At 52.8% G+C, this 14,969-nt stretch overlaps 6 protein-coding genes and 1 non-coding gene across 7 annotated transcripts; 3 read left to right on the forward strand and 4 right to left on the reverse strand.

Moving 5' to 3' along the window:
* Positions 1 to 1,174: 1,174 nt before the first annotated feature.
* VTN00DRAFT_3277 (uncharacterized protein) lies at positions 1,175 to 4,129 on the forward strand (the record flags this gene model as incomplete). Its single annotated transcript, XM_069429576.1, has 4 exons — positions 1,175 to 1,318; positions 1,394 to 1,810; positions 1,861 to 2,523; positions 2,573 to 4,129. The coding sequence occupies 4 exons, from the start codon at positions 1,175 to 1,177 to the stop codon at positions 4,127 to 4,129; spliced, it is 2,781 nt and encodes a 926-aa protein (XP_069283015.1).
* A 1,245-nt stretch (positions 4,130 to 5,374) lies between these two features.
* On the reverse strand, positions 5,375 to 6,451 carry VTN00DRAFT_3278 (uncharacterized protein; the record flags this gene model as incomplete). Its single annotated transcript, XM_069429577.1, has 1 exon — positions 5,375 to 6,451. The coding sequence occupies one exon, from the start codon at positions 6,449 to 6,451 to the stop codon at positions 5,375 to 5,377; it is 1,077 nt and encodes a 358-aa protein (XP_069283016.1).
* Positions 6,452 to 8,013: 1,562 nt separating this feature from the next.
* Positions 8,014 to 8,713, forward strand: VTN00DRAFT_3279 (uncharacterized protein; the record flags this gene model as incomplete). The annotated part of the gene is made up of 2 exons (XM_069429578.1): positions 8,014 to 8,286; positions 8,420 to 8,713. 2 exons carry the CDS (start codon positions 8,014 to 8,016, stop codon positions 8,711 to 8,713), a joined length of 567 nt encoding a protein of 188 aa, XP_069283017.1.
* A 554-nt stretch (positions 8,714 to 9,267) lies between these two features.
* On the reverse strand, positions 9,268 to 9,339 carry VTN00DRAFT_t216. The gene has a single exon. It is a non-coding gene; the product is annotated as a tRNA-Glu (tRNA).
* Positions 9,340 to 10,826: 1,487 nt separating this feature from the next.
* On the reverse strand, positions 10,827 to 11,462 carry VTN00DRAFT_3280 (uncharacterized protein; the record flags this gene model as incomplete). The annotated part of the gene is made up of 1 exon (XM_069429580.1): positions 10,827 to 11,462. One exon carries the CDS (start codon positions 11,460 to 11,462, stop codon positions 10,827 to 10,829), a length of 636 nt encoding a protein of 211 aa, XP_069283018.1.
* Positions 11,463 to 11,895: 433 nt separating this feature from the next.
* VTN00DRAFT_3281 (uncharacterized protein) lies at positions 11,896 to 12,959 on the reverse strand (the record flags this gene model as incomplete). The annotated part of the gene is made up of 4 exons (XM_069429581.1): positions 11,896 to 12,105; positions 12,161 to 12,228; positions 12,276 to 12,640; positions 12,718 to 12,959. The coding sequence occupies 4 exons, from the start codon at positions 12,957 to 12,959 to the stop codon at positions 11,896 to 11,898; spliced, it is 885 nt and encodes a 294-aa protein (XP_069283019.1).
* Positions 12,960 to 13,471: 512 nt separating this feature from the next.
* VTN00DRAFT_3282 (uncharacterized protein) lies at positions 13,472 to 14,716 on the forward strand (the record flags this gene model as incomplete). The annotated part of the gene is made up of 4 exons (XM_069429582.1): positions 13,472 to 13,615; positions 13,673 to 13,781; positions 13,835 to 14,305; positions 14,361 to 14,716. 4 exons carry the CDS (start codon positions 13,472 to 13,474, stop codon positions 14,714 to 14,716), a joined length of 1,080 nt encoding a protein of 359 aa, XP_069283020.1.
* Between the last annotated feature and the right edge of the window lie 253 nt (positions 14,717 to 14,969).

The raw sequence follows: 14,969 nt of genomic DNA on the forward strand, positions 1-14,969 counted from the left end.
TGTTCAAAAGCACCATGAACCAGAAAATAAACACACTTCAAACCGATCGGGGATAATGCCAACAGTAATTACCGCTCATATCGTCACTGTCGACAACTTGAAGAACTCCACAGCACTAAGTGATTGCGGAAGTATTACTACTGTCGGCTGGAAGGGTGGTTCCTTCTGCAAATGGCCTAGCCTATCTCTTGTGACTTCCAAATGGGTGATTGCAAAATGGCTTATCTGTCCTTTCTCAAGTACCCAAGGATGATCTGTTCTACATATTGCGATAATCATAAGATCATTCAGTTCATTTAATCCTTCATTCAGTCATCTCGTTGATTTGTTCTAGACCATGTTGGTGATGTGGGAGGAGTAAAGACGGGAATCATTCTGCAAGGTCATGACACCATGCTTCATACGTTCTGGGCCTCTTTAGGTGCCGGCGAACGTGACGACAATTCTGAGGATTCCTCGGACTCAGGTGCGTCCACGTCAGAGTCTCCAAGTAGATCTCGACCGTGGCGATTTCCTTTCCCAGGCTTCGAAGGCGTCTCCGGGAACTGTATCCCGGGTGGAAGATGGTGAAGATTGGAACGTCTATGCTTCGATCAGATCTTGTAGGCTGAACCGCTCGGCCACAAAAAGTATCTAGACATCTGGTTGCAGCACGATTGGCACCAGATAGATGTTCCTATAAGATCAGACATCCGCCAAGAGATAATGGCTTGATTAGTCATCGTCTAGGCACTCGGCCTTGGCGGGGAGATGGGATGGGATTATGGATGGATAGGTATTGAGGCGGGGATGGAAATATTTGAATTTGAAAATTTGAGGTAGATGTCTATGATATTTAGATATTAAATTGTACACATATTTATACGTAGCGTCGATACCTCCGGTCTGTCATCTGAAAGCATCAGTCTTGTCATGTCTTGGCAGATGTAGGTGCCAAGCTCTTGAACCTATTCGACGATAAAGCCCGTGATCCAGTAGTAGGAGACCGCTCACACGGTGCATGACAAGGGTCCGCTGCTGATCGTCCTCGCTCTCCCCGCATCGCGTGTTTCTTCCCCATATTTTAAAGTAGGACTGCGCTGCTCGGGGATTTTCCTGAGCCTATCTACTTTCATCGTCTTCTCCGTCCCTTGCGTCAGGGCTCTCCGGCGCTGTCGCACCGCACCGCATCGCCATGGCTTCTGCCACGGCCACCGCCGCTGCGCTCGCCGCGACCGCGTCCCCCCCTAACAGAGCCACGCCCCAGGGAGGCATTCTCGAGGGCGGGAATCCCTCCAAGTACGATCCGAAAAATCCCATCACTATCTTTATCATCCAGGTATGTGTTTTATGAGTCCATCTTCTTGAAGCCCTTATCGCGGTGGTTTGTTGCCTGAGCTGACTCTTGGCACAGGCCGGAATCATCATCATCTTCTGCCGCCTCCTGCACTGGCCTCTCTCCAAGCTGCGGCAGCCCCGGGTGATCGCTGAAGTGATCGGGGGTATTCTCCTTGGTCCATCGGTCCTGGGACGGATCCCAGGCTTCAAGGATGCCATCTTCCCAGATGACTCCATTCCCCTGCTGAACCTGGTCGCCACCCTCGGCCTGGTCCTGTTCCTGTTCCTGGTGGGGCTGGAGACCGACATGCGCTTCCTGATCAACAACTGGAAGGCCGCAGCCAGTGTGTCTGCTGCGGGCATGGTCCTGCCTTTCGGTCTGGGGTGTGCCATCTCGTTGGGTTTGTATCGTGAATTTAGAGACGAACCAGGCGTGGCTCCGATTAATTTTGGGACGTATCTGCTTTTTATCGGTATTGCGATGGCTATTACAGTAAGTCCGGTTCTATCTCCAAGAATTGATAGTTCCGCTAATTTTACCAGGCATTTCCTGTTCTCTGCCGTATTTTGACTGAACTGAAACTTCTGAGCACCAATGTTGGCGTTATTGTCCTTTCAGCAGGCGTTGGAAACGATGTCGTCGGTTGGATCCTTCTTGCGCTCTGTGTAGCGCTCGTCAACGCAGGAAGCGGATTGACGGCGTTGTGGGTGTTGCTTGTCTGCGTAGGCTATACGATCTTTTTAGCCTACATTGTTCGCCCCCTGTTCATGCGGTTCCTCGAACGAAGTGGCAGTCTGCAGAAGGGGCCTAGTCAGTCTGTCGTCGCGATCACTCTGCTTATGGCTCTTACCTCTGCCTTCTTCACCCAGGTCATCGGGGTGCATGCCATCTTTGGCGGCTTCGTGATCGGTCTCATCTGTCCCCACGAGGGAGGCTTTGCAATCAAGCTTACGGAGAAGGTCGAGGATCTTGTGAGCACTCTATTTTTACCATTGTATTTTGCGCTTTCAGGACTCAACACCAATATTGGCTTGTTGGACTCCGGAATTATCTGGGGTTACGTGATCGGAGTCATTGCTGTTGCGTTTTTCGCCAAGGTTGCCGGTGGCACATTGGCTTCGAGGGCTTGCGGACTACTTTGGAGAGAGAGTTTTACTGTTGGAGTGTTGATGAGTTGCAAGGGTCTGGTTGAGTTGATTGTCTTGGTAAGTCTGTGATTTACTGATTCCGACACTCTTTTCTAATGTCTGGTAGAATATTGGTCTGCAAGCGAAGATCTTGAGCGTCCGGACATTTACTATCTTCGTGGTGATGGCGCTTGTCACAACATTTGTCACGACACCTCTTACGTCTTGGCTGTATCCACGGTGGTACCAGGTCAAGGTCGAGAGATGGAGGCGTGGCGAGACCGACTGGGATGAGAACCCACTCCATCCCGAGGGTGACAGCGATACTTCTTCCATGGCTAAGGACAAGATGCGTGCGTTATCTGTTCAGAAACTGCTCGTCTATCTGCGTTTGGACAATCTGCCCAACGTTTGCACCTTTATGACCTTGCTGGGTCCCAACGGGAGCTCCAAGCCTTCATCCCCGAGGGTCCACCATTCCAAGCTCTCGTCAGCCAAAGCAGATACTGCTGAAGAATTATCCGAGAGAAAGGGATCGTCCCTCCAGGTTCACGGTGTCCGTCTGGTTGAGCTCACTGATCGAGATTCCAGTGTCATGAAAGTGTCTGCAGTCGACGAGTGTAGTGTCTACGACCCTGTCGTCAATACGTTCCGTGCATTCGGCCAGCTGAATAATATCTCCATGCTGGGAGGCGTGACTGTTGTTCCGGAGCACTCCTACGCTGATACCATTGTTGATATGGCGCACGATGTCAGTCCTGACCTATTGCTTATCCCTTGGAGTGCGTCTGGAGGCATGAGTGAGCGTCAAGTATCCCTACCCGGCAACGAACCTTACAGATTCGGCGACGGGCCCTACAGTGGTTTTGTATCGAGTCTCCTCAAGCGTGTGTCCAGCAATGTTGGCATTTTTGTCGATCGCGGATTTGACATGCCATCATTCGACAAGCGACACCCTCTTGGTCCGAAGCGATCAATCAGCGCGATGAGCATCCGCAGTTTCCAGAACAACATTAGCATCACTGCGGCTGTTCGCACCCACCACATCTTCTTTCCGTATTTCGGCGGCGAGGACGGCCGGTTCGCCCTCCGTTTCGTGCTGCAGCTCGCGCAGAACGAGATGGTTACCGCGACTATTGTGCATGTGGACTTCCCTGTCGATGCTGCCGTGACTGTGACATCCCCAGAACCCGCTCTGATCCGCTCCACGTCCGCCTCGAAAGTGGCACCGGATCCAACCAAGTCTGATGTTTCAGCAGCTTCTCTTCCGGCCTCGACACAGTCGGCGCAGTCGGCACAGGAGAAAGAGTCGGACAGCGTGTTCTTCGCTACGATGCGTGATTCCCTGCCAGGGGCTCTTGCGTCTCGAGTTGTCTTCCAGAGGCTGGTCCCAACGGATGAAGAGATGAATCCTGTAGCACTTGCAGTCAAAACAGCACGAGAGGAAACGGGCCGCTCTCCAGGGGACGTTGGCGATATAGTCATTGTCGGCCGTCGCAGCGTCAGCTTCGATCGCTTTTTGGAATCAAAATTCGACTCTAGTGAAGAGATCGGCCCGGAGACCCGCAGAGCGCTGGGCGTTGTCGGTGAAGCCATGATCCGCAGGGACAGCAAAGTCAAGGCCAGCGTGCTTGTTGTGCAGGCTGGGCAGATCGTGAGCGATGCTCCCAGCAGAAGTGTTTGATTCGGTATCTTCTTCTTATATGTCATAATTAATGCTTCTATAGTTGGCCATAATGGCTGATGTATGTTTGTGTATGCTATGTTGATCATGCATAATATTCTGGAGATGGATATGTTTCTCTTTAGTTTACCTTTTGTGTCTCGTTTTATGAACTATGAACTTGGATAATCTAGATGAGTACATGTGATGGATCTAATTGCTGATTCTGGATATTGTTGGACAGTCTCCACGTGCTCAAGAGTGTTGAAGGGTCGATCGATTGTATAGATCGTCCTTGAACTACAGACAACTGCATCTGGGTGGATACTGAAGGCTCCACACTAACTGGCGCATGGACCCACCCCCACAGTTCTTTCTTCTAGGATCTTATCTCTCTCTTTTGCTCAATCACTACTAATCAGAGATCAATCCACAGCATTCCAGAATGAAAACACGAAGACTGGATCTCCCTCATCACCTATTCTGGTCGAAGATCACAATCACTTCTGATGAGGAACTCGATATCCAACCCAGACTGTCATGCCAGAACACTTGAGAATAAAACAAAAAAAATCAATCAGTCAATCAGTTAGTACTTTACATCACAGAACAAGGAGTAAGTTTTGTTTCGAGTATCACCAGACGCACCGCACCCTGGCAAATTCATTGAGATTATACTAATACATATGTACTCAACTTTGAAGGTATTGGGTATTATCAGGAAAAGCCGCCAACAGATCCTGTCCATACCGGAAACTGACACCCGAGAGCGATTTTAGACGTGTGTCGTCGCAACTGATCATGTGAAGATTAGGTAGTGAGACAGACATCCACAGCTGGTAGGCTCTTTACTGCGCCAACGACTTTGAAATCCTCGAGGATCAGTTGCGGCGATATGAGAGCGGTGGGGATCTAGATACAAGTACAGTAGGTAGGTACCCACCTATGTAGGCACCACCCAATTCATCAACACTCGGATCAAAGTGAGGTCAGCATAAAAGTACTGTACATAATTGTGCAACACAGCTCGCACAGTGTGGTGCGGTATCTGAGTGGGTAAAGGAAAGCAATGTTCTATACATAGACAAGCAAGCGCTGTGCTTTGATGTGTAAGTTGGATGGAATCGAATCGTTCTGTTCAGAGGGCTTTAGAATTCGTATTCGCACAGTACGTGCGATTGACATTTGAAGGAGGTACTTATGTACATTCCACCATACGATTTTCCAAGACATGTTGTTGTCAAACAGCAACTAACAATCCAGCTGCTACAGCGACCCAACATACTGGCTCATGTGGTACGCCGTCGTCTTCCCAGCCGCGTCCCGCTCCCACTTGGAGACCATCAGATGCAAATCGCCCTCCTTCGCAGTCGACCACGGATGGATGAACCCCCCGTAGAGGAACAGCTCCTGGTCCCAGGTGACCTGCACAACCTCATCCGACCAGACCCTGTCCGGCCCCTCCGCCGTACGAGAGACGATGGCCCTCTTCTCCAGGTCGAGATAGACCATCACCCAGGTCCCGTCTGCAAGCTTCCTCACGGACGGCTCGCCGAACGTGCCCTCGAGGATGGCCGAGCAGGGCCTTCCCCAGCCCCAGTCGGATCCGTTCCAGCCCCAGCCCTCGTAGGCGGCCGGGTCGGTGATCCTGTCCCACCGCACGCGGCGGAGCATCATCGGCCCCGGCTGCCGGCCCGACCGCACGGAGAAGACGTAGACGAAGTCGCCGTCGCGCTGCATGGTGGCCATCTGGAAGGGGTCGGTGTTGTCCGGAGTATTAGGCCAGATGGCCGTGTCGAGACGGGTGAAGATGTTCCCTCCGTCCGTGGAGACGGCCAGACCGGCATAGTTTGTCACCCAGGGGCTCGTCCACTCCTTGATACTCATGTACGAGACGATCTGCTGGCCCGTTTCCGCGAAGCTGATCCCGTCGTTCGGGATAACGCTGGCTTCGACAGTCCCTGTTCCAAACCCGTCGTCGCCGTGGTGTCCGTTATGCGCGATCTCCGGCGCGAGACCGTCGCCCGCTACTCCGGCCGCGGAGTCGAAGACGATCCCGTCCGGCTCGCCCGGGTGGATGGCGGAGCGGAGCATCACGGGCGAGCGCCAGTCGCGACCATCGTCGGGCCACTGGGTGCTGAAGGTGTCGCCGAAGAGGAAGCCGACAGCGCCGTTCTCGAGGACGTAGGGGATGCCGAGGTCGGTGCCGGCCACGCCCCAGCGGTGACCGGTGTCGAGGTCTTCGCCGGTCAGGCGTTTCTTGTAGGTGGAGTTGCCTGTCTGCTGGCCGATGACGGCGGTCACAAGGGTAGATAACGTGAGGAGGGAGATGGATAGATGCATGATTATGGATTGACAAAGTACCTGTCAGGATGTATGTACTTTCTGACTGCCTGTACGTCTGCTGTAGAGACGTTGACTGAGGCGCTGCCAGTAAGCCGGGCCGCCGCAAGGGACTTCTGTCAACAGACAAACGAACCCTCACAGGCAGCAGCAAGGAGAGAACGGAATATGCAGTATATACTCTACGCTCATAGGGCTCATCACGATTCGATCCGTACTAGCCTCCTACGGTTATAATCGAGCCGATCTGCAGATCACCACGCCAAGAACGAGGCTGAGCGGAGGGCTCGTATTCTCCCGCCCTTGGCGGCGGAGCGGGAGCTTGATATTTTCTATGATTAGAAGCATGTCGACAAGATTTGTTGTATGGTGATTGCTGAAGCTATAGCGTGTATACGGCGTATCCGAGATTTCTCTTGTACGCAGCTCGCAACTGCCAACGCATATGCACTGCATTAGGTACCTAACAGAGCCAGAACGGCTCGACGTACGGAGTATGGAGTACGGGATAACACGAGGCTGCAAGGGGTATGAACGGCTCATGATTGATAGTTCTCACGCGTAGTATAGGTACAGGTAGGTATGCGGCCGGAATCTAAGCGAGATTTTTCAGTCCTCGTATTTCCACACGGAATATCCGCTGATCGATGCATGAACAACGGTAAGAACGTCCTAGTATGTAAGTGTTTCCATTACAAAACACGAGCCGGCCGAGCCAGCTCAACGCCGAGAAGTTCAGCCGCATCAAAGTCTCCAATCGTCTCCATTACTCATTGATGCAAACGGTTGAACACAAGCAACCTTGGCAAGAAGAGAAAGGAGCTAAGGCTCAGCCATCTCATCCGTGTACATGTAAGGCTGCTCTTCTCGCTCAACGATCCACCTGCCCCACACCAAATATACGAGCCCTATCCTATCCTATCTACCCACACACACATCCTGCAGAACATATCACCGAATCATCGACCTAGTAGAGAGAACCTTGATCTAAACGTTTCCGTCAAAGATCGTCCATGCCCCTTTCTGCACGGGGCCGCCGCCAGGGACCAATATTAAGTTATTAGCCTGCATGTCTAGTGTTGTTGCATTTTCAGCCCTGGCAGACCTAATTAAGCACAGCCATCCTGCAGCCGGAGAGCGAATCCATGCATAGAAACGAAACGATGGGGGAATCGAGAATACGAAGAGCCGCAGATGTCGATGACGATACTTGCCATCTTTGGTGCGCGGGGTGTGAGACTGGAGGCAGCGGCGGGATGATCTTCATCTTGTCGTTCGTATTCGAGTAGGTAGGTAGGTAGGTAGGTATCTAGGATATGGGGATTTGGAGTAGGGGTGTGATGTAGTTTTCCGGAGGAGAGGGAAAAGGTATAAAGCAGGAGATGATTCCTGTCGATGAAGGACTTACATTCCAACTATCAGGATATCAAATCAAGTTCACGCGATATATATACCTTCTTTAGACATCAAAGTCATCAAAGCCATCAAGAGTCTTCGCCATCTCTCCCCAGAACATCCATACATTCGAGCGTGAATATCGCAGAGTCAACATCAACATCACCATGTCCCTCCGCACAGCAACCACCCTGACAACCATCCTGGCCGCCCTGCCCGCCCTCAGCACCGCACTCTGCAAAGGACCCCCCGTCAACATCCCCACGCTGGACCTGATCAAGTCCTTTGAGAAGATGGTGCCCGACGTGTACGACGACGGCGCGGGCAACCCGACCATCGGCTACGGCCACCTCTGCGTCGACTGGGAGTGCAGCGACGTGCCGTTCCCGAAGCCGCTGAGCGAGCCGGACGCGAGTAATCTGCTGGCGGGGGATCTGGTCGTACGTTTTTGTTTTTGTTTTTTTGTTTTTTTTTTTTTTTTTTTTTTTTTTTTTTTTTTTTTACCCTACCCTCACCTGGTATCCACCCCATCAGATAGGTAGGTAGATATCTAATTGAGTTGAATGACAACAGAGATTCCAAGACGCCCTGACCAACGCCCTCGCTGACCCGGTCACCCTGAACGACAACCAATACGGCGCGCTCGTCTCCTGGACCTTCAACATCGGTGAGGGCCACATGCGGTCCTCCGACCTGGTCAGGGACATGAACGCGGGCCAGCACCCCGTCGACGTCGCCAACCGCGAGCTGCCGCTGTGGGTGAATGCGGGCGGGCAGCGCATGGAGGGGCTGGTGCGGAGACGCCAGGCCGAGCTGGATCTGTTTAACAGGCCAAGCGGGGTGCCTGCGTTGCCGGTGCCTTGCTAGATGGGTTGTCGGGAGGGGGTTGTAGCTCCATGATTGTTGAGATGAGTTGGGAGAAAGAGGGGGGATGTTGTGCCAGGTGATACCATTCTATTCTATTTATTCTACTACGACACATCCTCTTCTGGATAGTATACTTTTTGTCAGTCTTTCTTTCTTTCTTCAAAATTGATATTCGACACCTTACCTACCTACCTTGCGTTTTCGAACAGGATTTGTACCTATTTGTTCATTCAATAGCCCCCTCTACTGCGACCCAACAATGTACCCAACCTAATCTGCGTCTAAACCTGCGAGAAGTGCAAGTGCAGTACAGTACAGTACATATATCAGGTGGCGCTTCGCTTATACTACATACATACATACACCACACGTCAGACCTGACTTGTTATTATTATTAGTACAGTACACAATATCAACAGAGCAGAACAGACAGAACAGCATGAGTAAAACTGAAGCAGTAAAGCTAAAGTAAAAGTCATCCATCTCTCTTTCAAAAGAAACAAAAAAGAAAAAGAAAAAAAAAGTTTTTCAGAAAAAAAATTCTTTCTTTCATTTTCCCACGCCGGGGATCGGACCAGGGGCTGTCATGTGAAAGACGACAATGTTAACTGCTACATCACACGGGATTTGGGACCTATAACATTTCACTCTCACCTACTCTATCAATTTTGTGCCGGAAACTGGTAACACGAGCTCCTGTCTATATCGAATACGACAAAGGTGAACTCTGAATTTCTTATTCTATAGTTCTATCTATCTATCTGATTGACTCTATTATAATATTAATCTGCGGGCTAAGAAGCTGACTAGATAATATATGAGAATAGGTAAAAATAGTAAAATAGACATGTAGCCTTATTCTTCAGAGATCCCTTGGTGGACAATCAGGGTGTTGTATGAAATGAGCAAAGTAGGCGTTTATAAGAAAGATTTTTTTAGGGGTTTGAGCAAAGAATCTGATTACTTGGTCTAGAAAGGTTGAAATGTTTGAAATTCTCTAAATAATAGTAGTATTTCATGTCTGACATGTATCAGTTAATAAAAGACTGCCTGTACTTTTAGTCTATAAGTGCAAGTAGATCCATTGCCTAGCTGCTTTTTTTTTTCTTTTTTTATAGCTGATCATGTTTTGTGTCTGATCTAATTATTTAGATTAGATAAAGCACTGTATCTATCTAGGTTGCAATTGGCAGCCAAGTAGAATAGTTATGCCTCTGATTTTCTAGAGCTGAGCTTTAAAGTAGATAACTTGCATTTGCATTATTAGTATATGGCGCTTGTCCAGGGTGCGCATAGTATCTACCTAGATAGATTACTATTGGACCTAGTTATGCCGCATCTCTTTTGGACTTTGAGAAGTGAATTCGAATCATTTGCCACGCAGCGCTTGTTCATTGTTTGACAACGGCAAAAACCTTCCCAGCTACCTAGCTACTTTACAGATGCCGTCTCCCGTCTCTCCAGTCAGATGACCAGTCTCGGTCGCGACGACGCACCTCCAAACGTCGCACCGCAATCCTCCGATGTCGGTTTCAATGAATGATGAACAGACAGCACCCGCGGCCTGGCCTGCTTTGTCCTGACAATAAGTACTTAGCTTACGTTCGCTGCGCCTTCAAGGTTCATGTTTGTCAGAACTTAGAAGAGGAGGCATCTATATCTATCTCGATCGAGTACCGGTCGTGGGAGAAAAGGCTTTTTTTTTGGACCAAGCTCCATTTGGTTTGGATTAGAGACTTGCATGTACATGTCCTGTACATGCAGAATCAGGAGCCAAGAACAAGCAAGGAATCCAACTTGGCACAACCCGTCACAACACAACACAACGAGGCCGGCAACTTTGAGAGAGAGAGAGAGAGTGTGTGTGTGTGTGTGTGTGTGTGGGAGAGGAGGCGCGAAAATCAAATCACTATATCAGTTCTGAAATGAATAATAGAGGAGGTAGATGAAGGTCAGGGCAGGTAGCTTGTAGCCCCTGTAGATATGTACATAATGTGCACTGTGTTTGGGAGATTCTGTTGTGTGGGTAGATGATATGATATCAGGATACCGGAGAATATCCTTTCCCTGCTCCATCCCGCCAAATCCACAACCATAGCCATCCATCCCACGCTCACGCCTTCTTCGCCTCTAATTCCCTCACCAACTCCTCCACCGCCCTCATCTCCCGCCCATTATTCTCCCCCACATCCAACGCGACCAGGAACCGACTGACGCAGTTATACGCCGCGATAGTAGCCGTCAACTCGACCACCTCCCGATCACCCAGCCCGACCTCTTTCTCCTTTAGCCTGTTGAAAACGGCATCAGAGACGTGGATGTCCCTCGTCATACAGTCTGTGTAAGCGAGAACCGCACCCTCCGCCGCACTCAGCCCCTTCCCAACACTCTCCCGAACCGCAAACCCGGGCGCCAACTCCCTCGCGGCGCGTAACGCCTCCGGCGGAAGACCAGCCTTCAGAGCGAGCGGCGCGTGCGCGTTCCACTCGTACACGGCGCCATTGAGGACCGCAACCCTACATACAGCTAGCTCGAGCAAAGCTTGTGAGAGTGTGGTTTGCGTGCGGATCGCGCCGAGGAGGGTATTCCACCCGTCTGCAATGGGGGGCGAGTGCAGCAATGTCAGGTCCAGGGGGATGAGGGGGCGGGGGGAGCGGCGGGCGGCGATGCGGGTGTAGATCTCCGCTGTCGCGGTTGGGTCGGTGGTGGAGGAGGAGGGTGGCGTGGAGGGGGCGTAGGGGAGGCGCATTTCGATTTCTCGCTCTGGATGTCTTTGAGCAGGTTTGGTTGGTTTGTTTATTTCAGAGTCGGTGGTTCTTTTTTTTTAAAAAAAAAAAAAAGGGGGATGACATGCAGGCCTTATCTACACCTTATCAGCGTAGTGTGTTGTCCTCTGGCAGCAATGACGACGCTCGGAAAGTGATTCGGCAGGCAGGGGAGCAGCGTTTATCCCCGCGCGCGAATGCCGGTTCTGGCTTCCGCGGTGTGGAGGTGGGGCGGTGGGCTTGGCGGGGTAGATAGATAAGGTTAGCGGGGTAGATCGGTTTACCATAAAGAGGGGACTAGTTGGGTTAGAACTCAGAGTCGATATCGACAGACAGACAGACAGACAGACAGACAGATTTATACATCGCTACTATATACAGATATAACAAAAACAAAACAAGACAATCATAAGTCATCTACAGCTTCGATTCAGACACCGTCTTCGTCCCCTTCGGCGCCAGCACGATGTTGTACTCCAGGTCCAGCTTGGCCTTGGGGTCGCCCGTGCGCGGCTTGAACGACACGACCAGGTCGTCCTTGACGGCGAAGACGGTGTCGCTCTTGACGTAGGGGTCGTCGTCGGGGAAGATCTGCGTGATGACGGGGCGGTATTCGGGGTGGCTGATCTGGCGGTCACATCAGTTAGCGTGCGTTGGTTGTCTCCTGGCGAAGGGAAGGTACCATCAGGTGGATGTGGGCCGGACGCATGGGGTGGCGGTCCAGCAGGGTGAGGAGTTCGTAGGAGGGGCCTGCGCCGTGAGCAAGTTGTCCATCTATCTAGGGTGATCAGACATACCATCGGTGGGAAGAGAATAGGCCGTCGGCTTCAGACAGTAGAAATGATAGTATCCATCCTTATCGGTACGGAACTTCCCGCGCAGGTTGTTGGGCTCCTGCACGTCGGGCTCCTGGAAGTCGTACTTCCCGCTGGACGAGGCCTCCCAGATGTCGACGACGGCGTTGGCGATGGGCTTCTTGGAGACGAGGTCGGTGACGCGGCCGTGCATCAGGGCGACTTCGCCGTTGTGCGGGCTGCGCACGATGGTGTCGCCGTTCTCGCGGAAGGGGGCGTGGGGCGACCAGAAGGGGCCGAGGATGGTGGTCGACGTGGGGATGTCGTCGGACTGGAGGGCGAGTTTGTTCGATATCTCGTCCACGAGGCTATACAGTCAGTATCCCAAGCAGTATCCCAAGAGATGTTAAAAAAAAAAAAAAAAAAAAAAAAAAAAAAGACATACGTCTCCAAGCCAAGGATATCAGACACGCGGTGCGCCTCGTTGCGCGTGGCGCTGCTGGCCTGGCCGACCGAGTTGATGAACTTGACGCCCATCATCCACTCGTCGAAGTTGAGGTCGACCTCGCGGGCAAAGTCGTGCAGGTGGCGGATGAGGGCGGACATGACCTGGCGGGTTCGGGGGGAGGCCTTGGGGCCGATGGCGTCGACGACGCTCTGGGTGAACTTGGGGTCGTAGCCGGTCATGTTGGCAGTCTCGGACTTAGATCGAGGTAAAAAGATAAGAGGTCGTATACTATATAATACACAGGGTGGAACAGAGTGTCAGCCATCTCGTCCAGGTACATCGATCGTTTTATATATCTATACAGCAACCGGAGAACATCAACCGCGACGACACCGGCAGATGGATCGGCGCGGTCTGGACAACGGCTGCCTCAACCGGCGGAAATCTCTTTTTCCCTCCCCTGAAGCCACACGAGATGGAGGCTGGCCGAGATGTCTCGCCGACAGCCAACCGGAGCCGCTGCGTTCCCGATGACCGTGCCGACCCCGCTTCCCCGCCTGATCTCGTGCCGCGCCAGCAGCCGTGCCTGGCCGGTTTCCTGTTTGGTTGAGCGGGTTTCCAGACATCTCCCACACTGTCTGACTCTGTTCCGGCGTTTTCCTCCCTCCTTTGCACTCTGCGGCAACTCTTGTGGCTTTTTATTCCAAGGTTCTCTTGAGACACCACACCCTCTCCTCTGTCTAACGCCAACATGAAGCACCATCTCATGGTCGGCACGTGGACGCCGCCCGGGCGCATCTACACGGTCGTGTTCGACGACGAGGCGCTGACCCTCGAGCTGCTGAAGAAGACCGACATCCCCGAGGACGAGCCCATCTCGTGGATGACGTTTGACGTGTGTTCTGTTAAAAATCTCTCTCCATGGATACGAGGCTAAATAAATGGCTTCCAGCATGCGAAGAAAAACATCTACGGCGCCGCCATGAAGAGGTGGAACAGCTTCGCCGTCCACAGCCCGACCGACATCGTCCACCAGGCCTCGCATCCCCTGAGCGGCCATCGTACGTCTCTGTTCCTCTACCGGTCGCATCCTCTCTGACCGTGGGTCCTCCAGCAAACGCCGCCCGCGCCGACACCAACACGCGCGCCATCTTCGTCCTCGCCGCGAAGCAGCCGCCCTACGCCGTCTACGCCAACCCCTTCTACAACTTCGCCGGCTACGGCAACGTCTTCGCCGTCTCACCGTCGGGCGCGCTCGACCGCCACCTCCAGGACTACGAGTACGCGCCCGACTCGGGCGTCCACGGCATGGTCTTCGACCCGACCGAGACCTACCTCTACTCGGCCGACCTGACGGGCAACAAGATCTGGACGCACCGCAAGGACGAGACGGGCCGGTTGACGCTGGTCGACTGCATCGACGCGCCGTCGCCGGATGACCATCCGCGCTGGGTGGCCATCCACCCGAGCGGCGCCTATCTCTACGTCCTGATGGAGGCGGGCAACCGGCTGGCCGTGTACGTGATCGACGAGAAGCGCCATGTGCCGGTCTTCACGCGTCTGACGTATCCTCTGATCCCGCCGGGTAGGAAAGCTCAACAACAGAAACGTCTCGCCCGGACAACCTGCTGACCGGCCAGGCCTCCCGCCCAGGAATCGATACCGCGCCGACGTGGTCACGGTCTCGCACTCGGGCAGATACCTCTTCGCGACGTCGCGCGGCAACTCGTTCGACATCACCGGCTACATCAGCGCCTTCCGCCTCGGCCCCGCGGGCAGCATCGAGCGCCAGCTGTTCATCAACCCGACCGCCACCAGCGGCGGCCACTCCAACGCCGTCAGCCCGTGCGACTGGAGCGACGAGTGGCTGGCGCTGACCGACGACCAGCAGGGCTTCGTCGAGATCTACCGCTTCCGCGACGAGCTGTTGGCCCGCGTCGCGCGCGTCGACATCCCGGAGCCGGGCTTCGGCATGAACGCCATCTGGTATGATTAGTCCCGATGCTGTATACCATTGTCTGCTGGTTTCCTGTCCGGGCGCAATGCGCTGTGAATCGTAGATACAGTATAGATCCAGTATACTTCTAAGACATACGAGTCAGAACCATAACATATATGTATATACAAATGCCCCATGGCAAGACCCGTCCAGACGGACGATCCTGCACTCGGCACGTAGGAAGAAGAGATCACGTCGAAGGTGCCGCCACTCCCGAGAAAGCGCCGGGAGCGTTTCTTTTCTTTTTTTT

This window comes from Thermoascus crustaceus (genome assembly GCF_041956765.1).
Source record: "Thermoascus crustaceus strain CBS 181.67 unplaced genomic scaffold VTN00scaffold_13, whole genome shotgun sequence".
NCBI classification, from domain to species: domain Eukaryota; kingdom Fungi; phylum Ascomycota; class Eurotiomycetes; order Eurotiales; family Thermoascaceae; genus Thermoascus; species Thermoascus crustaceus.